This window comes from Globicephala melas, chromosome 2 (assembly GCF_963455315.2).
Source record: "Globicephala melas chromosome 2, mGloMel1.2, whole genome shotgun sequence".
Lineage (NCBI taxonomy): Eukaryota > Metazoa > Chordata > Mammalia > Artiodactyla > Delphinidae > Globicephala > Globicephala melas.
In genome coordinates this window covers 109,125,499-109,149,393 of record NC_083315.2, presented here as the reverse complement: position 1 = coordinate 109,149,393, position 23,895 = coordinate 109,125,499, and the positions used below count along the sequence as shown (strand labels likewise).

General features: G+C 36.9%; 1 protein-coding gene and 1 pseudogene across 3 annotated transcripts in view; both read left to right on the top strand.

Moving 5' to 3' along the window:
- The window catches only part of PRKD1 (protein kinase D1), a 334,300-nt gene that overhangs the window by 269,053 nt on the left and 41,352 nt on the right, over positions 1 to 23,895 (top strand). For all 3 annotated transcript variants that reach the window (XM_030854701.2, XM_060294694.1, XM_060294695.1), the window contains 8 exons: positions 7,194 to 7,404; positions 7,547 to 7,624; positions 9,424 to 9,628; positions 13,784 to 13,907; positions 15,438 to 15,515; positions 18,253 to 18,532; positions 19,595 to 19,647; positions 22,144 to 22,216. In XM_030854701.2, coding sequence (XP_030710561.1) covers positions 7,194 to 7,404; positions 7,547 to 7,624; positions 9,424 to 9,628; positions 13,784 to 13,907; positions 15,438 to 15,515; positions 18,253 to 18,532; positions 19,595 to 19,647; positions 22,144 to 22,216 — 1,102 coding nt within the window. The remainder of the gene's footprint in view (positions 1 to 7,193; positions 7,405 to 7,546; positions 7,625 to 9,423; positions 9,629 to 13,783; positions 13,908 to 15,437; positions 15,516 to 18,252; positions 18,533 to 19,594; positions 19,648 to 22,143; positions 22,217 to 23,895) is intronic.
- Positions 16,373 to 17,022, top strand: LOC115852180 (thioredoxin reductase-like selenoprotein T; annotated as a pseudogene).

Below are 23,895 nucleotides of genomic sequence, written 5' to 3'. Positions count from 1 at the left end.
TTCGTATATGCACCTCAATTCCCAGGGCTCTTCAAACTTGTCTGTTGCCCAAGAACTGCTCTGTGCTGGGAAATCCTGGACTCCCCATGTCTGAGGTGAAATATTCATCTCAGTGTTGTTGACAGAAGTCGATTGTTTCTTTTTTGCTTCGTAAAATAACCTCAGACTAAGCATTCACAGCCGTGTTTTACTAGCAGTGACAATGGGTGGCATTAGATAATCATTTCCAAGTGGGATAAACAGGTTTCAGAGTGTATAAAAGAAATCTCTAGGCAGTCTGAAGATTAGGAGGACTGAGTTGTCCTAAACAGAATTTTAACTGCTAATAATAGTCAACATAGTCATTGCATGGCAAGACTCACTTCAGGATCCACACCCAATGCCTCTTCTTCAGGAAACTCCTTTTCTGAATGACCCCTTTATCTCCATCATGGAAGTGGTTTATCTTTTCTTCGAACCTTCATACATATGGGCACTTATTCTGTGTGAGGCAGTATTCCAGAAGTTGGTGATACAGTGATGAACAAAATTGTCAAGTTCCCCTTCTCATGGAACTTATATTCTACTGAAGGGAGACAGTAAAAACCTAATAAACAAAGAGGTAAATAAGATAGTTGTGCTCTGCAGTAATGGCTCTGGAGGGGACGTGATGATGTGCCAGAGAGTACCACAGAGTGGAGGGGATGTGGGCAGGAAGTGAGGTGATCTGGAGGCGTCCTGGAGAAGGTGATATATGACCTGGAATCTGAAGAATGAGACAGAACCATCTATGCCTATAGAAGGGAAGAGCACATGTTGTTGATAGTAACAGTTATGTTGTGTCCAGAATTCTATTGAATAGTAAACTCATTGGGCACAGAGACTGGTCCTTGTATGTCCTGTAGCATCTGACTTGAGGCTTTAGGTAGGATTTGTCCGAGTAAGCACTTGTTAAATTACATAGATCCATCTGGATGGCAGTAGGAGCAAACTGTTACAAGGTGCTATTCTGCACAGTTCTTTGATAATCAAAAAATGCCAGATCATAAAACTTCTAGAGTAAAAGATTAATGTTTGGTTGGCTGTGTTTCACATAGCTGTGCTGGTATCTTTTAAGCATAACAGCACCTGAACAGGAAAGTTGGCAGGCAACTGAGTGATACTTATACAATAGAGGCTGTGTATTATGCTAATCATTATGTTCTAGAAAACATGCATGACTCAGATGCTATCCTCTGGGCACAGACAGGTCGCTTGAAAGTCTCTTCTGTAGGTCAAGGTTAAGGGGTTCACAATATTTTCACTTTGCATTTTGGCAAGTAGAACATACTATTACTTGATTTTTCTTGTTTCCTGTGAACTCTTCCTTCATGACTTAAATGAAGGGAAGAAAATACTTTCTATTTTTATATTAGCATAAAACCAGGGGATGTGAGAACTGGGAGAGGCTATAAAGAGAGGAATCATTATTATCATCTGGAACAAGAATACCTGGGGCTTCCCTGGTGGCGCAGTGGTTGAGAGTCCGCCTGCCGGGGACACGGGTTCGTGTCCTGGTCCGGGAAGATCCCACATGCCGCGAAGCGGCTGGGCCTGTGAGCCATGGCCGCTGAGCCTGTGCATCCGGAGCCTGTGCTCCGAAACAGGAGAGGCCACAACAGTGAGAGGCCCATGTACCGCAAAAACAAAGAAAAGAATACCTTAGTTCATAGTTCTGCTTCTACAGGCTGTGCGATCTTGGGCAAATGATGTAGTCTCTCTATGATTCAGTTTCCTTATCTTTAAAAAACCTGGTGGTCATGAGGTTTAAATGAGTTGATGAATGTAAAGTGCTACGAAAAGAATCTGGCACCTACAAAGGTTATAGAAAGTGTTTTATGTCGTGATCTAGTTCAGAGGTCTCAGACTCCCCATGACCAGATTTATTCCCCAAATCAGTTGACTGGCACAACGTTTCAGAATTTTTTCAGAGTCGCTAATGTCGAGAAATAGAGTTATTTCATAAAGCAGCTAGATCTTCTGCTTCTTTTGCAAAACTAAGAGGTCAGGAAACATAGGGCTTTCATACTCACAGCCATTAGCAGTCTTTGATCCATCCCTTTTCAACCGAGCCTGTCCTCTCCGATTTACTGTAGTCTCCACCATTCTCTATTGCATCCCTGACACCCATTAGTATTAGCAGCCTACAGATATTATTGATATTTGAGCTTGCCACCTGTCCTCTTTCCAGAGCAAAAGGGTTCTGACAGATTTTGTTTTCATGTTGGAGATGCCAAGTAGGGACGAGGAGCAGGTAGACAAGTACAGAGAACAGTTCCAGTGGAAAACATTCCTTAGTCAATTGTACTCACTTAAAATTGAAACCCTGTAGAGCAAGTGTGTCAATGTTACAGTGCATGTAATACTAAATTTTTTTAAAAGCTTATATTAACAGTCTGTATTTTGAACATCTCTATTGAAATGTCTCATCCATTATTTGCATGCATTTATTGCTTGAAGACATTCATTTTTGTTTAGTTCAAGCAATGCTTATTACTTATCTTTACCAGGCACTTCTTTCCATTAACAGAGGACAAACATGATTAAGACGTTGTCCTTCCCTTAGGAGCTTATTGTGTCCTTCCCTTAGGAGCTTATGATTAAGACCAAAAAGAGTCCCAAAAATGAGGAGTCCAAAAAGTGATGTCAACACGTACGCTAAAGTGTTCTCTACTTTTCTATTTCTCTTTGATTCAAGGGGAGTTTATGTCACCCCAAATCCAGTCCCCAATATGGGTCTGTGAAATGGATTTTAGTTAATAAACATAAATATCTTAATAGTGGAGAAGTTTTTATTTGAATCTTGTTTTTTAGACAGTGACTTTCATCTCTCAGGAAGTCTTATGTTTGATTTTTCCATAAATGACAACAAGAAACCACAAGTAAGGGCCATTTTTCCCCTCTGTTTTCTAGCTTAACTAATAAAGAGAATTCATTTCGAACTGTGAAGTGGAATATACCTTGTTGGGAAATTGTTTCATGGTCCTGTTGAATGTTTAAAGATGTGCTGGCAGTTGGAGTTTCCATAATGTAATCTAACCAGTCATTTCCTGGGATGGTTCCAAACTTGCTGAGTCATCAATTTAATACAGCAGGTTAAAAAACAGATTCAGTCTCTAGAAAAGCAAGATGCATTGCCTCTGTAAGTAGGTGTTCAGTGCATATAGTTTTAACTTTGGCAGTCATTTCAAATGAAATATTGTTAGCATGAGGATGTTACAGACACTTCAGGACACCAGTCTTTTAAAAAAAGTGTAATCTGTATAATCTTTATTTAATATCTAATCCCGCCTTTAAATTCAGCTTTCATCATTTTTTTGTTCTCGTATTCTCTCTCATCTATGATGTGATACCTCTTACAATGAGAACAAGAGATCTTTATACTTTTCGTCATCTATAATTTGCCAAATCCGATCATTTACATCAATCCATCCCAATACCATATTGTACAGTGATGTCAGTTCTCACAAAAGTTCCACACCTGTAATGTGATCCAAACTCCTCCACTCAGGAAGAGAACAGTTCATAGGACCAGTGGCTAATGTAAAAATGTAAATTTTTAGAAGCACATCCTCCTGCAAGTGCCTACCATAATTATAGAGAGAGAAGAGAATTTTATAGCTGTTCAGAGTTTTGAGCCAGTTTTTGTCCTGCACAAAATAATGAAGCAGAATGAAACAAAATGTTGCTGTTCCCTTTCCAAAACATTTCAACTTTCCTCCCTGTTCCCTTAAAAAAAAAAAAAAAAAAACCACTCATTCTGCAGATTGCCCAGGTTCACCAAACACACAGTGCCAAACTGGAGCAGCAAGTAACAGTGGAAATGAATTTAAACACCATTTAGTTAACCTAGTAAAACTAGTGTTGATGGGTAAGAGAGAGTTTTCTCTTTACCAGAATTAAAGAAAGATTTTATTTAAAACTGTAAAGTTCTATACATATTATAATTAAGTATAAAAATCTACAAATAAATAAAAAATAAAATGAAGTTAATGAAGAAATACAATGATATCATATCTCTTTACTTTGCATAATAATGCATAACATCCATAAAAGCTGTTATTTAAATCAACATTACCCTTTGACTTGCTAAGTCTACTTTCATATTGAAGTTATCTTAAAGTCCAAGCTAGTTGGATTTAGATCAGTGAGATTTTTTAAACCATCCCGTTTCATTTAAAATTACTAATTTCTGAATTTTCGCCTACTCTGTAGCTTGATGCATCAAACAAAAATACTGTAATTGTGGATTTCTGATGTATGTACCTTCAAATAAAACTTCACATAAAAATTGAAATTACAACTAGTAACTTTCTTAAAATAGTAACTGAATATGAATTATTAATCAAACTCTATCACTGATTCTGAAAAGCCTTAGAAGCATTTAGTTTGCTTTCATATTATTGGAAGGAATAATTGGCAGGATTCCAGAAATGATGGTTTTTGAACATTTATATAAACAGTGATATATAGATAGATATTATAAATATAAATTTATATTACAGGTCAATGGCCTTGTTTCATAAGATCTTATTTTTCTGTTTGTTTACAATTTTCTGTTTGTTTTACAAGTAAGGACTCTGGGCCACAAAGTAACAGCCAATTTCTTTTCCCTAAACTCGTGTAACGTTTTAAAATTCCTTATGTAATCTTGCCTTGAAGGTAATAAACGAAATGACTTCTCAAGAATAATTCTGGTTCTTGTAGTTTATGGCAGTGTTTATGTGAATGTTATCATGTTGGATGAAAAGAAAACATTCAGTTTTATCAGATTGCTTCTTGCTCTTCTAAGTGAATTTGCCCCATGGTATACTGAGTAGTCCTACATTAAACTGGCTTTGTTAACACAGCCAAGAATTAGGTCTCTTTAATTAAGGAAAGTAACTGAAAGGTGATTTGGTCAACTTTTCATATGATTTTCCAAATCTGAGAACATTTTAAGTCTGCTAAGAAAGTGTGACATCACGTCAGCTTTTATTCTGAGTGTTGAAACTTTCCAACTATGGAAAAATATCACTTTTCATTTTAGTGTATGCTTAAAACTGGCCCATTGGATATAGTTAAAGCAGGGACCTAACCCTACAAATTTAATTATTTTCCAGTAAAATTCAATTCCATTGGAGATATTTATTCAATATATTTATGATTCTGGTTTGGCAAACCTTTGGCTCATCTTTAAAAGTGCCCTAGATCTCTCTGCAAGAGTTGAGCCCTTCCAGAATAATTATGCTTTGTAGTTTTATTTTATGGAATTGAAATTATAAATGTAACTGTAGACATAATATCCCTAAGTAGAACCTCATCTCAAATTTCTTTTTATTGCAGCTAGTGAATCTGCAAATCAAAAATTTCCCATTTGGTAATAAATGGTATTACCTTTTGATGCAGATAGGCATTGAAAAGGATGGAAATTGTCTGTAAATATGATTTGTTTCTCATCAGTAATTATTTCAAATTAGAAATTAACTGAGTAATGTGATAATACAAGGGCTCTAGAAGCAGACAAGTGTAGGTTCATGTTTTGGCTCCACTGTTTACTAGCATTTGACCCAAAAGAGTATATTTAAACTTTATGAGCTTAGATCCTCAACTATAGATAACCAGGCCTGTCTTGTAAGGTGCCTAACACAGTGATTATTAAGAGTTAATACTAAGCTAAGAGCTTAATAAATGAGATATATAATTATAATAACTGTTAAAAAGTAATTCAGTTCTTTTATTCCAATGATTATTTTTCCTGATGATTCCCAAGTACACTTCCATGATATCAAGAGATACCATGAAATTGTTCAAAAACATTGTAAACACAGTTAAATTTATTTTATTTTATTTTTTTAAAAACGTTTATTGGAATATAGTTGCCTTACAATATTGTGTTAGTTTCTACTGTACAGCAAAGTGACTCAGCTATACGTATACATATATCCCCTGTTTTTTTGACTTCCTTCTCGTTTAGGTCATCACAGAGCATTGAGTAGAGTTCCCTGAGCTATACAGTAGGTTCTCATTAGTTATCTATTTTATACATAGTATCATTAGTCTATATATGATACTATATACAATAGTGTATATATGTCAATCCCAATCTCCCCATTCATCCCATCTCCCCTTTCCCCCTTGGTATCCACATGTTTGTTCTCTGTGTCTGTGTCTCTGTTTCTGCTTTGTAAATAAGATCGTCTATACCAACTTTTTCAGATTCCATATATATGCGTTAATATACGATGTTTTTTTTCTCTTTATGACTTACTTCACTTCATTTATTTTTTTTAATCTATGTACTGGGCTGATTAATTACAAAATGAGAAACAAGAGTGCACAGAGATATAATTGTAACCGAAACATTAATATTTGTGTGTCTTATATAATCCAGTAGTCACTATGTTTTTCAATTATATAAATGATAGTATAATTTTAACCCTTTACTTTTATGGTTGAGGAGTAATTTTAAATTATATTCATTTTTTTCTTGGAGGGAATCCAAAGAAGCTGTAGGCCCTGTTCATATGAAGTACTAGATTGGACAGATTGGGGGAATTTACTTTTCATTTTTTATCTTCCTGAACTGCTTGCATTTCCTATATGTAAAACTTTAGAAAATGTCAATGAAGTAATATATGGAGTGGGATTAAGAACGATTTTTTGGTTTGCTTTCAACTTTATATTTCTGCATTAAACTAATGAAATTGAAAAGCTGCAAATTATTTGAAAGTCCTAGAAGTAAGGTTCAAATAGTTTGATCTCCAATTCTCTTCTTTTCATACTTTAAAAATAAAGTAACTCAGAAAAGAAATTAAGGGGAAATAAATGACATTAATGAACAGAAACACAGTTTTAGTTTATTCCTCTCACATTCTTAAGGATCAAACCACTAAATACAATAGTAAAATAAAAGGCAATTTAAAAATACACAAATATATTATGCTGTGTCAGGGTCACTTGCATCTTACCATATCACTCTGAGAACATCACTACTATATGAACAGCTGGATGTGCTTTATTGGGAAAATGGTTTTGTGTCAGTATTTCTGCACTAGTGCTTTGGCTCAATAATGAATATATGAGACCTTTTGTTGGAAAATAAAATTTAAAAAAATGAAAATAAAAATATATAAATATATAAATCAGATAGTCTCTTATATCTTATTGTCCTTTATTGTTTTTCAAACATATAGCAAAAGTCACCATCAGAGTCATTCATTGGTCGAGAGAAGAGGTCGAATTCCCAGTCATACATTGGACGACCCATCCAGCTCGACAAGATCTTGCTGTCCAAAGTTAAAGTGCCGCACACTTTCGTCATCCACTCCTACACACGGCCCACTGTGTGCCAGTACTGCAAGAAGCTTCTCAAGGGGCTCTTCAGGCAGGGCCTGCAGTGCAAAGGTAAGGACGATCTTGCCACCAAGTATTTGTCAACCGCCGAAGTTTGAGCCTCACCTATTTGAAATGACTATTTTTCCCACACCTTCTCTTTCTGATGCATGCTTGGTTTTGATTTGTTTTCTTTTAAAATGATTGTGATTAGATTGCAGATTCAACTGTCATAAACGTTGTGCACCAAAAGTACCCAACAACTGCCTTGGCGAAGTGACCATTAACGGAGGTAGGTAAAAGGTCAGCTGTCACATCTATGCTTCTTTTCCCTCTTAAGGCATGTGTCAGTTAGGACTTAGCGGGATTTTTTTACTTTTAATTTCTTCCATTCAGATACTCGTGACCCAAACCAAAGTAAATTACGGTCTCTGTCCTACTTTACTGTAAAAAAGCACCCATCATTGCGTTGTGATAAAGACCAGAGATTTTCTTGATTTTTACATGGTGAACCAGCTAGTACTGAAAACTTGGATATCCAGGATTTCTTCCCCAGCTCTCTTATTTTTCTACACCTATTCTAGTTCATTCAGAAGCATAGAAATTGTTGGAATGCCTCCCAGTTATAGCTATCAGTCTCATCCTCCATCCTTTTCATTCCCAGCATTGAGACAGAAGTTAACTTTTCTTCCCTGTCTGTCAAGGAAGGGAAGAATCACAGAAATTGACCTACCAGGAAATAGTTACAACTTTCTTCCTCCACCTGCTTACTATTCTCATTATGTATGTGCTTGTTAACCCGCATCTTTAATAATAATAAAAGGAACTTTAATTTAGACAATTAAAAACTACATATCCTTTTCTATATTGGGGAATATTCCTTTGGGAAAACTTTAATTGTATAAATTAAGATTGAAGGAATTCTAAGAAAAACGCTATGTCCTAAAGGAACAGCTCTCATTTTCTTCCCTGGTAGAATTCCTGATGGATTCTGACCAAAATATTTGACTTAGTGTCCCAGGCTGACTTTTTCCATAGATAGTAGACTGTGTTATATTTTCAGTCTGTTATCAGTTTGCTGATTCCTCTGGGAAGAAAACTGGTGATAAAAGACTGGAGAAACAGGTTGAGTATTTCTGTTGCTAAAATCCTGAAGAACAAGTGATTATGTATGTTCTCCAACTTTCTTCTCTAGAAGAAGAGAAAGCTCTCTAGGAAAACATTCCCATAGTAGTTTCTGGCTTCAAGATGCATGAATTAGCTGCCAAACTCAAAAGCTTGGCAATCTTCCCGCTTTCTGTGGCATATGGTATTGATTTTGTTCAGGCCCAGGAAATGTCAATGTGTACTTGATAACTAGAACCAAAGGGAAACAGTGTAGTTTATGTTATGTTGATTAATTTGAAATTGCATTTTTCCATACAGTCAGAAAAATCTGGAAAAATGTGCATTTTCCAAGCTTGGCAGGCTAGGGTCTCTGATCAATCTGTTTTCTAACTTTAAAGTAAGTACTTTGCCTTAGTAAGTAATTACAATTTACTACATTACCATCAGCTATATAATGACAGGATTCAGTATTACTTCGAATATCAAATATCTTAGGCTTATGTGACCATATATTAGAATCCATGATTTTAAAAGTTACTGGAATATCAAGAATCAGTGACCTTGAGTGTTCTTGCATGTCAAAGTTTCCCACATCCTCCCATTTATTTCTTTTTCCCACCAGGGCTGTACTACTGAAATAAGATTCGTATCCTCTTCACTGGTGCCTGGTATCACTTTGCTTCCTAGCACTTTGTTTCTGTCTCACCCTTGGCTTCCTTCCAAGGCTTCCCATGACTTTTCATGCTTTTAGGCTTAGAGGCACAAAAAACGAGCATCTGCTCGTAAAATTATATATTCATCCTCTCATTCATTCAGGTGGCTATGAACTAAAATTTAAAAGGAAAGTGAAAGAAAAGAAAAATTCTTCACATAACTATATTTTTAGGGCTTCCAGTTGATTTGCTTTAAGATTGCCTAACTTTCTCTTAAGTCCTGGCTCCAGGATTCCAGGCTTATCTTCATGGGCACAAAACAATTTTTTAGATTTGCTTAGCCCTGGGGCAGAGTCTGATGTAGTCATGGAAGAAGGGAGCGATGACAATGACAGTGAAAGAAACAGTGGGCTCATGGATGACATGGAAGAGGCAATGGTCCAAGATGCTGAGATGGTCATGGCAGAGTGCCAGAACGACAGTGGGGAGATGCAGGATCCAGACCCAGACCACGAGGACTCCAACAGAACCATCAGGTGAGGGCTGCAACCCCAGCTTTGGCCAAACAGGGGAACCCCAAGTGGTATGTACTTTTTAAAGCTCTTTGATATTTTTATCTGTTATAAACTTAAAGTGTGCATTCACAGGCATACCTCGTCTTATTGCTTTATTGCACTTCAAAGGTATTCCGTTTTTTTTACAAATTGAAGGTTTGTGGCAACCTAGGGTAGTGCACATCTATCAGTGCCATTTTTTCCACAGCGTGTGCTCACTTTGTGTCTCTGTGTCACATTTTGATAATTCTTACAAGATTTCAAACTTTTTCCTTATTATTATATTAGTTAGGGTAACCTGTGTTTAGCAGTCTTTGAGGTTACTATTGTAATTGTTTTGGGACACCACAAACCATGGCCAGTATAATACAGTATACTTAATCGATAAATGGTGTGTGTGTTCTGACTGCCCCACCAACCAGCCGTTCTCCAGTCTCTCTCCACTTCCTCTGGCCTCTCTATTCCCTGAGATACAGCAATATTGAAATTAGGCCAGTTAATAAACCCTACAATGGCCTCTCAGTGTTCAAGTGAAAGGAAGAGTCACACGTCTCTCACTTTAAATAAAAAGCTGGCAATAAGTAAGATTAGTGAGGAAAGCATGTCGAAAGCTGAGATGGGCCAAAAGCTAGGCCTCTTGAGCTAAACAGTCAGCCAAGTTGTCATGCAAAGTAAAAGTTCTTCATAGAATTAAAAGTGCTACTTCAGCAAACACGTGAATAATAAGAAAGCAAAACAACATTATTGCTGAAGGAAAAAGTTTCAGTGGTCTTGATAGAAGGTCAAACCAGCCACAACATTTCCTTAAAGCAAAGCCTAATCCAGACCAAGATCCTAATTCTTTTCAAGTCTGTGAAAGCTGAGAAAGGTGAGGAAGCTGCAGGAGAAAAGTTTGAAGCTAGTAGAGATTGATTTACACGGCGTTTAAGGAAATAAGCCATCTCCATAGCATAAAAGTACAAGGGGGGGAAGCATTAAGTGCTGATATAGAAGCTTCAGCAAGTTACCAAAATATCTAGCTAAGATAATAAATGAGGGTGGCTACACTAAACATCACACTTGCAATGTAGATGAAACAGCCTTATATTGGAAGACAGTGTCATCTCGGACTTTCACAGCTAGAGAGAAGACGATGCCTGGCTTCAAAGCTTCAAAGGACAGGCTGACTCTGCAGCTGGTAACTTTTAAGTTGAAACCAATGCTCATTTACCATTCCGAAAATCTTAGGGCCCTTAAGAATTATGCCAAATCCACTCTACTTACGCTCTGTAGATGGAACAACAAAGCCTGGATGACAGCATATCTGTTTACAACATAGTTTACTGAATATTTTAAGTCCGCTGTTGAGACATATTGCTCAGAAAAAAATATTCCTTTCAAAATGCTACTGCTCACTGACAATGCACCTGGTCACCCAAGAGCTCTGACAGAGATGGACAGTGAAATTCATGTTGCTTTCATGCCTGCTAACACAACATCCATTTTTGCAGCCCATGGATCAAGGAGCAATTTCAACTTTCACGTCTTATTATTTAAGAGATACATTTTGTAAGGTTATCATTGCCATAGATAGATGGCTGTTCTTCTGATGGATCTGGGCAAAGTCAACTGAAAACCTTCTGGAAAGGATTCACCATTCGGATGCCATTAAGAACATTCATGATTAATGGGAAGAGGTCAAAATATCAACATTAACAGGAGTTTGGAAGAAGTTGTTTCCAAACCTCATGGATGACTTTGAGTGGTTCAAGACTGCGATGGAGAAAGTAACTGCTGATGTGGTGGAAATAGCATGAGAACTAAAATTAGAAGTGGAGTCTGAAGATGTGACTGCAATGTCATGATAAAACTTTAAGGGTTGAGCAGAGGAAGTGGTTTCCTGAGATGGAATCTACTCCTGGTGAAGATTCTGTGAAGTTTGTTGAAATGACAACAAAGGATTTAGGATATTACGTACATTTAGTTGATAAAGCAGTAGCAGGGTTTGAGAGTATTGACTCCAATTTTGAAAGAAGTTCTGTGGGTAAAATGCTATAAAACAGCATTGCGTGCTACAGGGAAATCATTCGTGAAAGGAAGAGTCAATCAATGCTGCAGATTTTATCGTTGTCCTATTTTAAGATATTGCCACAGTCATACCAGCCTTCAACCAACACCATCCACATCAGTCCACAGCCATCAACAACAAGGCAAGACTCTCCACCAGCAAAAAAATTATATCTCCCCTGAAGGCTGAGGTGATGGTTAGCATTTTTTAAAGCAATAAACTAATTTTTAATTAAGCTAGATACATTTTTTTTAAGCATAATGCTATTACACACTTAGTAGACCACAGTATAGTATAAACATAACATATATACACTGGGAAACCAAAAAAAAATTCATGTGACTCGCTTTATTGCCATATTTGCTTTATCTCTGTGATCTGGAACCAAACCTGCAATATCTCCGAGGTATGTCTATAATTTGTTTATAAATGAGCTGTGTACTACGGAGGAGACTCCTAACTTTGGAATTAGGAGGTCGGGATTCCCTTGGAGAAATGTAGTTTGCGTCCTTTCCTGGTATTGCCTCATTCTTTGACCCATTTTCTTTTGCATGTGAGGGTTACACGTATGTGCAAATGACAAATTTACTACTAAGTTAATATTCATTCAAGGCTCATTGTGTAAGGGTAAGCTGGGACAAAGTGAGAGAGTGGCGTGGACATATATATACTACCAAATGTAAAATAGATAGCTAGTGGGAAGCAGCCGCATAGCACAGGGAGATCAGCTTGGTGCTTTGTGACCAGCTAGAGGGGTGGGATAGGGAGGGTGGGAGGGAGGGAGATGCAAGAGGGAAGAGATATGGGAACATATGTATATGTATAACTGATTCACTTTGTTATAAAGCAGAAACTAACACACCACTGTAAAGCAATTATACTTCAATAAAGACGTTAAAAAAAAAAAAGCTCATTGTGTGCACATACAGAGATCAGGGATCAACCTCAGCGGACACCATCTATTTTTATAGCTGGTCCCTATTACAGATATCACATACGTCTGGACCTTACTGTTCTTGATTTTATTTCAGAAGTGTGTGGAGTTTCATATTTGTCATCTAATTATCTGTACTTTTTGATTTGTAGATGATCCCCATTTTTTATATTAGTGGTCAGCACACTATGGCCCGAATCAGGCTGCTGTCTGTTTTGTAATAAAGTTTTATTGGAACATAGCCAGGCCCGTTCATAGCTATGGCTATGTCTGCTTTTGCACCACAATGACAAAGTTAAGTATTCTGCAAAGCCTGAAATATGTATTACCTGGCTCTTTACAAAAATAGTTTCCAAACCTCTGATTTATGTTATAAAGTGTATTCAAACTTTTGTGTCCATTTTACAAATACCATATTCATTGACTGACTGAAATTGTTCATGAGAGGAGAGCAATAAAATAATTGGATTTTATTCCATTCAATAGCATGAGAAATATTTTTTAACTACTGGAAAATATTAGTCTTATGACCCCACTGTCTTTCAAAGGTGTACATTTCTTTAGTATCAAAAGATTGGTGTGGGCAGGTGGGCCTGTGGTTGGGGGCAGTGAAGGAGAGAGGAAGACACAGAGACAGAAAAGACAGAGAAAGAAAGACATGAAGGATGGGCATAATTCCATGAGCAATAGTTGTTTAAAAGACAGTTTCAACAGCAGATTCTAATTTTTGTGAAATTATCCAGAGAGAGACTGAAATTCACAGTAACTGATATTATCTCTAAACGATTAATATTATGGCTGTAATATGTAGCAAGCAAGCATTCATGTGTGATTCTGAATACTGTGGCCTCAATACACTAAAACTGTAATCTACCCAATGTTCACCCCAAAACTGAGCACCATGCACTTCAACCTGAAAACCGAGGAGCTTATTATCCTCCCTCGGGATTGTTAAGGTGTACATATCAAGCGCCTATCACTCTTCAGAGTAATCCAGATTCTGAACTAGGGTACTCTGGCAGTACCGTTCACTAAAAATGGAATATGAAATTTTTTTTTGACTTTCACTTTGAAATAGCTGAAATAAGGTTTTATGCAGGAAAAGAAGATCTGTATCTAAAAACATTTCTCCCCTAAAATATTTTGACTTTTCAAGTCCATCAACAAGCAACAATATCCCACTCATGAGAGTAGTGCAGTCTGTCAAACACACGAAGAGGAAAAGCAGCACGGTGATGAAAGAAGGATGGATGGTCCACTACACCAGCAAGGACACACTGGTAAGATCCACAGCAAGAAATTTTCTCTTGTCTTGCGAGCTTTAATTAGAGGAGCTGCTGATGCCCTGTCAACACTGTGGGATGTCTGGGTTATGAGGAGCAAACCTCAGTGCAGGCAGGGCACCGGATTGGGGGAGCACGTTCACAGTCACTGAGTGTCCCAAGTAGTTGAGCTAACAACTGAGTTAGAAAAAAGTGTAGACAGCAATCTCAGGGAAACAAACTCATTTCCCTCCATTACTTGAGGTGATTTCCAAACAACTTGAATGTCTTGCCTGTCATTTTACAGGCTTGCTCTCAGAGCACTCCTCTGTGATTCAGGTTTTTTTTTTGAAACACTGCATTTTAGGGAGAGAAGAAACGATGATAACTATTATATACTTCTTAAATCCTTAGGTGTTCACTTAAAAACTGACCTATTCAGAAATACAGGAATCCTATATTTTATTAGATAAAAGACAACACATTTTAATTTTTTCATATAGTCTGAGTAGTTCATTACTTCTTATTTTCCTAATAGTTGATGAATGAGTTTGTGTGTAAGAGAGAAAAAAAATTGATGTATGTTTCAGTTAAGCTAATTGACATTTAGTGCTAAGCTTCTTTCTCAGCTATTGGTAGTGTTTTCCTCATCACCCCCTAGCTATAGGATTCCTATCATTTTTTTTAGATAAATGGACATCTATAACCTAATCACTCTAGCTATAATCTCAACCTTCTCTTCTGGAGGGAGATTTACATGACTTACTGTAGGACTCAACTGAATACTATCCAGTCCTTCCTAGACATGGTAAAATATTTGAAGCATATTTAGTGTATTTGACTGGTCTAAGATAGGTGTGGAAGAGACCAAGAATAGTATCAGGGCATTTTGGCCTAAAAAGAAGAAACACATACACACATACAGACACACAAGGACCTGATCACCAAATCATAGAAGTTTAGATCTGCAGTGAGCTTAAGAGAGAATTGAGTTATTGATGCACTCTCCTGGTGTTGTTAAGTTGATGCCATGGAGTCAACCTTGCCATCCTACAGAACATTCTTTAGTTCTGCTGTAACAGTCAGAGCTCTTCCATCTCTAATGGAAGCCAGAATACCTGGCTGGATCAGCATGGCATGCCTTATGTTCTAAGATAATAAGAATATATAAATATTGTATCTCCTGTTAAGCCTTTTTATTTTATTACAGCTACAAATCCACTTTTAGCTCTTCAAGCCATCAAATAAATTTTAAAATGGAGTTTTCTATTTACTATACATTCAGTAAGTGCCAGGCACCGCTTGGGTGCTAACACATCATCTCCTTTATTATTCATAACTCTCGGATGTAGACACAGAAACTCACCACACATTTGCTGAGTAGTCATCTTCTAGAGTCTTGAAATTGAGTGTCAGTCTTCCTGGTCCAAAGCCCATGCACTTTCCACCATCGAGTCTGATGTCCCCAGTGGGAAAATGTTTTGATTTTTATCTATCTTGGATATTTTTTAAGTTTTTAAAAGATACTAAATCCAACTTCTGTTTCAGCGGAAACGGCACTATTGGAGATTGGATAGCAAATGTATTACCCTCTTTCAAAATGACACAGGAAGCAGGTACTACAAGGTAAGGGTGGCTCTTTCCTTGACTGAAGTTTCACACCCCCTCTTTCTTTCTCATGGGAGTGTAGAGTATCAGAAATACAAAATACATCCAACAGACATGACTCTTTTGGAGCTTGCTCCAAGGGATATTTTTTCTTCTCTGTAGTTTACACATTTGCGGGGAATCAGGTTGTGACCCCATGTTAGTCATCTGTGAATTTCAAATATCCCTGTGGAATGCTTCTGGCCCCATGTGATGGTGGGGCAGGAGGGGGAGGGGGAGAGAAGAAGCTTAACTGACTATTTTAGCAGAGATGTATGATTTAACTAGAAAACTCAAGGTCACAGAATATTAGCTAAAAGTAAATTCCTGAAATCTGTTCTATCCAACTTTCTTTGTTTTGTTTTGCATCTGTAGCCTTGCCGTACGTCACTGGGGGTTAAGAAACATTTTATGATTTCTCCATGTATTGTCAATATTCACAAGGAACACTTTCCTCTAGAAAAAGATTTGTCAGCTATTTTCATTCTGTCTCTCTACATGAAATAATACAGGTGTCATATAACGTTATCACCCAGTAAAACACGGTTCCAAAAGAAGTTCATACTGAAGACAGTATATACTTGCTCCTTCAAGATTAATGCAGGCTCAGGCAAAGTTGGTGTCGTTCTCCATGGCCCCTTTACACAGATCTAACAGAAAAAGGAGACCTCATTAACTTTTCAATTAAAAATTTGTTTTAAAAGTTATTATTTCTTAGTCACTCTGTACCTCCTGGAAGACAGTGTGGTGATTAATTTTTTTAGTTATCTATATTGTCTTAAAAGCAACTACTTTTTAGAGTCTGAGGGCGGCCGAAATGGCTGGCTTGTTTTAAGATGAGGCTTCTGCTACTTCTCCTGGTGGCGGCGTCAGCAGTGGTCCAGAGCTGTGCCTTGGCCAACCTGGGAGGCGTGCCTGGCAAGAGATTAAAGATGCAGTACGCCACGGGGCCGCTGCTCAAGTTCGAGATTTGTGTTTCCTGAGGTTATAGGTGGGTGTTTTAGGAGTACACGCGGATTGTTAGCTAGCGGTACCCAGGCATTCTCATTGAAGGAGAGAATTACCTCCCTCAACCAATATATAGACACATAGCATCTTTCCTGTCGGTCTTCAAGCTAGCCTAGTAATTAGGCTTAATAATTGTTGGCAAGGATCCTTTTGCCTTGTTTGGCATGCAGGCTCCTAGCATCTGGCAGTGAGGCCAAGAAAATAAGGTCTCTGCATGCATGATGGTCTTCTTCTTGAGCAACATGATTGAGAACCAGTGTATGTTAACAGGTGCATTTGAGATAACTTTGAATGATGTACCTGTGTGGTCTAAGCTGGAATCTGGTCACCTTCCATCCATGCAACAGCTTGTTCAAATTCTTGACAATGAAATGAAGTTCAATGTGCATATGGATTCAATCCCACACCATCGATCATAGCCCCACCTATCAGCACTGAATACTCTTTTACATTAAGGGATTTTTGCAAGAGCAGCATGAGTGACATTGTGAAGACCTGTACTAAAGACAGCAAGCCGTTAGTACAGACCAGATGCTTTCTTGGCAGGCTCGTTGTACCTCTTGGAAAACCTCAACACAAGGCAGTTTTTCAGTGCTGGCACATTTTGGGATTCTGCACATTCGTGGAGTGCAATAATACTGTATAGTTTTTGTTTTTTTTTTCTTCCCCAAGTCCACTCGGTTAATAGTTTTTTTAAAAAATGCAGACATTACTACTTGTACTTCTTTTTCTCTCGGTCATATTTGAAAAAGTAGAAAACTGAGTTGCAATTTGATTTTTTTTTTCAAAGATGTCTGTTAAGTCTTGTGATTTGATATGAATTTTCCTTTTTTATAGGTTAAAATTGATCTTTTCAGGACTAGAGCTGAAGTTCCCAAATACTTTATAAGAGTTTATCAGACATCTCTAATTTGCTCGTGTCCAATTTATATAGTCTTCAAAATACTGCAGATTGTGAACAGCACATTATATAAGATTATGGGGGGAAATCCTATATCCAGAGTACTGTACAAATTTGTGTATGTGTGTGTGCGCGTGTGGGATTACCAGAGAGCTACTAAAAGACCAACCACTTTTTAAATCCTGTTAATGTAGTTCAAGGGTCCTGCCTTGACTGTCAATTTAATGAGTTGATTAGCTGGGCTTTTATACTTAACTCAATAAAAAACTAAGCAGATGTAAGTTCAAAACAAAACAAAACAAACAAAAAGCAACTACTCTTAAAACCACTGTCTGTGGTCTTTCTCATTAAAACTATTCATGTGGCTATATTATTATATTAACATCTATCAAATCAAATTGTATGATTCATTTTCAGTGCCTTAAAGAATAGTTGAAATTTAAAAACAGCTGCACATACCCAAAGGCATTTCAAAAGGGTCGTGATTTTACCTCACCGTTATAAAAATTATCATTTACATTCCAAGTCTTAGATCTTGATGCAGATTCAAAATTATTATTCTTATTCATACTTATTCTTACCACATGAACATAGTAAAAAAGTCACTTGCATTTTTCTGTAGAAAGGAGATGATAACTTTTCCCCTACTAAAGATATTTTTGTATTTTTCTTAGTAATATTCTGTGTCTTACTAAACCATTTGATGGCTGATTGTAATGCCATTTCTCACATGTCCCTGGCATGAATTTTATTTGAAAGTTTACATAGTTTTGATAAACTGCGTTTAACACACTCTTTCTTCCACAGGAAATTCCTTTATCAGAAATTTTATCTCTGGAACCAGTAAAACCATCAGCTTTAATCCCTAACGGGGCCAATCCTCACTGTTTTGAGATCACTACAGCAAACGTCGTGTATTATGTGGGAGAAAATGTGGTCAATCCCTCCAGCCCACCACCAAGTAGCAGTGTCGTCACCAGTGGCATTGGTGCAGACGTGGCCAGGATGTGGGAGATGGCGATCCGGCATGCCCTCATGCCCGTTATCCCCAAGGGTTCCTCCGTGGGTTCAGGAACCAATGTGCACAGTGAGTCTGCTAGTTTTCTGACTATCTTTAGAACAGGTGAAGAGAGACTCTTTGGGGATGATTTATTTTATTGGCGAACATAGGGTCTCCAAATAAAAGCTGCTGCTACACATACTAAGGTATGTCATTCATTAAATGATCCTATTTTATTTTTCATTTTACATTAAAATTCTGAACAAATGCATGTCAACCCAATATATTAGGCAATAGCAGAAACCTAGAGCTGTTGGTCATAAAAGAAGAACTAATCTAGTCAGCTTGAGCTTGACCTGGAATGCCGGTCTTGCCATTTGCAAATGTGAGTTAACATATGTCCTCAAAACCACCTAATATGCTATTCCGGGCAGGACGCTTAGTGTGCAGAGTACCTGGAAGCTCTTGATCATTTTATCCCAGGAAGAAACCTCTGTTCATTGTAGAATGAGATAAATTTTACCAAAATGCGAACAGGATCAAGTATTGAGGATGAATTTCTAAAAGATATTTTAGAGGAGTATCTATTTAAAATGCAACTTAAAATCTTATAATGGCTATTAATAATGAAGCCTATGGCAAAAAGCCCTCTGTTTTCACATCACAGTGTGTTATCTAATGATCTATCACAACTTTTTAATTGATCTCTACAACCAATATACGTATTAATAGAATATATATGCCTAGTTGGGTGCTAAGCATTTTATGTGAGGTCTCTATTTTAATGCCTAAAATAACCCCAATAGTTGGATGTTAATGGTTAGCCTGTTTTACAGGTGAGGGAATCAGGCCCTAGAGACATTAAGTTGTCTCAGCTTGTACCAGAGTTACGACATGGCACACCAGTATTTGAACCCAAGTCTTTACGACTCCTAACTCTAAACTGACAAAATATTATTTTTCAAAGCCAAGTACAGAGTAAATCTGTAACTGTAAAAGGAAAGAAACATTCTAATAGACATTTTTGTAGAAAAGTCTAATCATTATGGTTTTAAAACAGCCCTGCAGCTTAATTAATAAGCATGTATTTACTTGTTTTGCTATTATCTCTCTTACTTATTTTGTGTATTTTTGAACATGTATTTCCAGGAGATATTTCTCTGAGTATTTCGGTATCAAATTCCCAGATTCAAGAAAATGTGGTGAGTGTGTACCTACTAATATAAAACTTGCTACTGTGATCCTTTATTTGAAAATAAGAGCATCATAAAGTACATTTTTATTGATCTGAAATTTTAATTTTTTAGTGTTTTCTAGAAAATAAAATAGGGTCCTTTTGGATGTTTTTCTTCTATAAAATTTTAGAAACATTACATTGTATCAATTCTCTTAGTGATTTTCTATCATCTGTTCTGCAGGGTGGAAAGTTAAATACCTACTTTTCATCTCAGATAAACAATTATCATGCAGTGCCTGATTTTTCACGTGTTTGCGCATCTTGGTACTGGAATTTTAAATGGTTGATACTATGTAATACCAGATAAAATGAAATAAATTATTTGAGTTGCATGAATAGCTTAAACATGTCCTATTCTCATTCCTTGATTGCTACCCAGAAGTGCTGTCGTATGACAAGGAGCTGCATATACTCTTACAATCACTTGTACTTAACAAGGAGACCTCAGAAAGCTGCATAAATCAGATTTTATGGAGCCACATTCTAGCACCCTAGTCAGCTGTGCCACATAACTCCATCCTTTCAGCTCAGTTTTTGAAAATTGTAGATCATACATATTATGAAATAATTTACACTCTGTCATATGTTTGCTTCTTTTGGTTATACTTTGTCACTGTGGCAAGCAGCCCAAAAGTAATAAGGCCTTTCCTACCTCATCCTGTGACTCGATCTTTCCCTCTATTTTGACTGCTATACCTGTCACCAAAAGGAAAAAGTTTGTAGCCTTACACTAATCTGAGTCTATTTTTTAAAGAATAAACTCCATGAAACTGGATTCATCACTAGCATAGCTTTGCAACCTTTGCTAAATTGGCATAAAGTAAACTGAAAACCAAATATGATTGAGAGAATTAGGGAAACTTTGTAATGAAAATTAGACATATTCTTGTTCTGTCAATCATGAGCTAGATTTCTAAAGACCTGAAGGTTCCTGTTGTTCTTGCTTAGCCAGAGAAGACTTTGGGAAATACTGATCTACCTATAAGCCTCTTAGGAAATTCTAGATTCCTGTGGGGTTCTTCCACCCTGTTTGGCTGAAAATTCTGGGTGGCCATTGAGCTATCAGAGAAAGATGGAGTAGTAGTTTGGACTCAGAATACTGGAGTAGTATTAATTCATTTTCTTGTCTTCAGACAACCTTGAACTCTGAACCATGGATACTCTGAAGGGATCACAGGATAGAGAGAACTTGTAGTTGTTTTCTGGGGGGAAGGACAAAGGGAAAGGATAGCAATGTATGGAATATGCAGAGGGTAGGATGTGATGTAAAAGGACTTTTATTTTTGTTTTTTTAAAAATTTATTTATTTTTGGCTGCGTTTGGTCTTCGTTGCTGCACGTGGGCTTTTCTCTAGTTGTGGCGAGCGGGAGCTCCTCTTCGTTGCAGTGCGCGGGCTTCTCATTGCAGTGGCTTCTCTTGTCGCAGAGCACAGGCTCTAGGCACGCGGGCTTCAGTAGTTGTGACACACAGCCTCAGTAGTTGTGGCTCGCGGGCTCTAAAGTGCAGGCTCAGTAGTTGTGGTGCACAAGCTTAGTTGCTCCGCGGCATGTGGGATCTTCCCAGACCAGGGCTCGAACCCATGTCCCCTGCATTGGCAGGCGGATCCTTAACCAGTGCACCACCAAGGAAGTCCAGGACTTTTATTTTTGAAAGGACAAAGAGTACAAGAGTGGAGGATAGGCAGAAAATTCCATAGGATGTCATAGGAATACTGAAAGTGAAAAAGTATTACATTGTGCTTTCATGAGTGTGGTCATCAAAATCACAGACTAAGCATAGTCATCTAAAACAGAATGCTTTACTTAGCAATTATTATTTCAAAGAGGAAAGAGTAGACATTTGGAGACTTGTTAACCTCCAGAAGTGGTAAAGGTAGAAGAGTGTGGTTGCCTCACAGATGAGAATTTCATTGTGGATTGTCATCTTTTTGTGGTGTCTCTGGCTCACTCACAGGGATTCAGCCCCCTCTTCCTTCAGTTTAAATTCATGTGGATGTGGATGATTGATAAAGAGGCAGCCACAGCATTTTAGCCATAAAGAATGAAATGGTTGGAATCAGGACTCACACAGACATATGCTTGGGAACCATGATTATTTAATGTGAGATTTCTAAATAACGATTGCAATAAGCAAATCACTTTTTGAATACTGACATTATGTATGTAAATGACATAGAGTTTTAAGTCTTTTTTCTCTCTAATGAAACCTATATAATTGAACATTGGAAAATTTCTGCTGCTTAAGATTAGAATAGTTGTCCAACATTACAGTATTACATTAAATTGAAGAGTGGGTTTTTAATATAGTTATATTGTAGATTTCATCTAGCATTTAAATTTTAATTGTTTATGTTTAAAATATTTATCAGTGTTAATGATATATTTAATAAAATTATAGAGTTTATTAGGACTAATCTTTTGTTCCACTTCATGTTTGTTTTTCTCTGGACTTGCACCTATAGGACATCAGCACAGTTTATCAGATTTTTCCTGATGAGGTACTGGGTTCTGGGCAGTTTGGAATTGTTTATGGAGGTAGGTTAATTCACTAAGTATTTTTATTAATTTAAAGTTTTAGCATTTTTGTTTAGAAAAGTAATATCTCCGAGAAAAATATAAAGGACCTATATGTAGATACGTTTTTATGTATGTCTCTCTGTGTTTGACCTCTTTAGAAATTTCTCTTGAGGTAGTCACTAAATGGAAATTTGGTACCTTTCTGTTTTGAAAGAGAAATTTTTCTACTACTAAATATCAACAAACTTTTGCTTAAATATCAACAAACTCTATACACTATACTGGTTAAATATTGGTTTATTTAGACAAAATATTGAGAAACAAGGCAGCTGTAATCATAAAGATTCCTTTTCCTCTTAGCATATTTGATCAGAATGCTATAGAAGTCCATTCAAAAATTCTTTAATTCTAACATCTTTAATAATATTATGTATTTTGGTAAGGTTTGCATTTTTTACATTTTTGAAGTAAAATACTGAATTTTTACCTTTTTCTTATTGTCAAGCTATTTGGTGAATTTAGTTAAAACTTCTGCTGTTTTTGATTCTAGCCAGTTCAATGACATTTTTCAAGTCTTTAAGAAAAATTTAATATCAATGTTTCACCTGCCCTATAAAATGACATCATAACTTTCATTTCCTTAATATAATCAGTAACAGATTATCTTTTTTTGGTGAGGTTAGGGTGCTCTGAAATAATCACAATGTCTCATTCAATATTATTTATCATAGTATAATATTGTGCTTTTTATTTAAAAGCTAATTAAATTCTACTCTAAAAGTAATTTGGATTCTTAACAAAATGCACAGATTTTTTTTTTGATAGAAAATCTATCAAGTCAGCAACCATTGTGCTTTTTGTTAAGGCATAACTATATAATAGAGGAGACCAAGTACTACATAGAAAATTCTTCTGTGGTGTAATAATTGCATGCAAAGAAATCATGGTATATAAAGAATAGTAAATATACATAACTGCATATAGTGTGGAGGTGAAACAGGGATAAGAAATGAGGTTAGAGAAACCAGCAGGTGCCAGGTAATTTGTAACATCCAACAGTGAAGGAGCAGGCATGGGAAGAGGCCTCCGTAAGCTGTGACAAAGTGAGAGAGTGGCATGGACATATACACACTACCAAACGTAAAATAGATAGCTAGTGGGAAGCAGCCGCATAGCACAGGGAGATCAACTCAGTGGTTTGTGACCACCTAGAGGGGTGGGATAGGGAGGGTGGGAGGGAGGGAGATGCAAGAGGGAAGAGATATGGGAACATATGTATATGTATAACTGTTTCACTTTGTTATACAGCAGAAACTAACACACCATTGTAGAGCAATTATACTCCAATAAAGATGTTAAAAAAAAAAAAATGTTACGGCTGGACACATATGGGATGAGGCAGATAAGAACAGTTACAGAAGAGAGGTCAGTTGCCATAGTGACAGAAGCATAGAGACAAAAGAAGCTGCAACCTTGAAGACAGTAGATGCAATAAAAGTCTGCATTGGAATAGAGATTGCAGCGAGTCAAAGAGTTAAAAAGTGATGTGAAGAAAGTAGAGAACATGAAAGCAAGACAATAGTTTTGTCAGTTGGGAAGGGAAGTATTCTGGAAGGAGTTGGAAGGAATAGTGAAAGTGGGATGTAGGGGAAAGGAATGCTAGATTTACACCAAATGTAGAAATAATGGAATTTCAA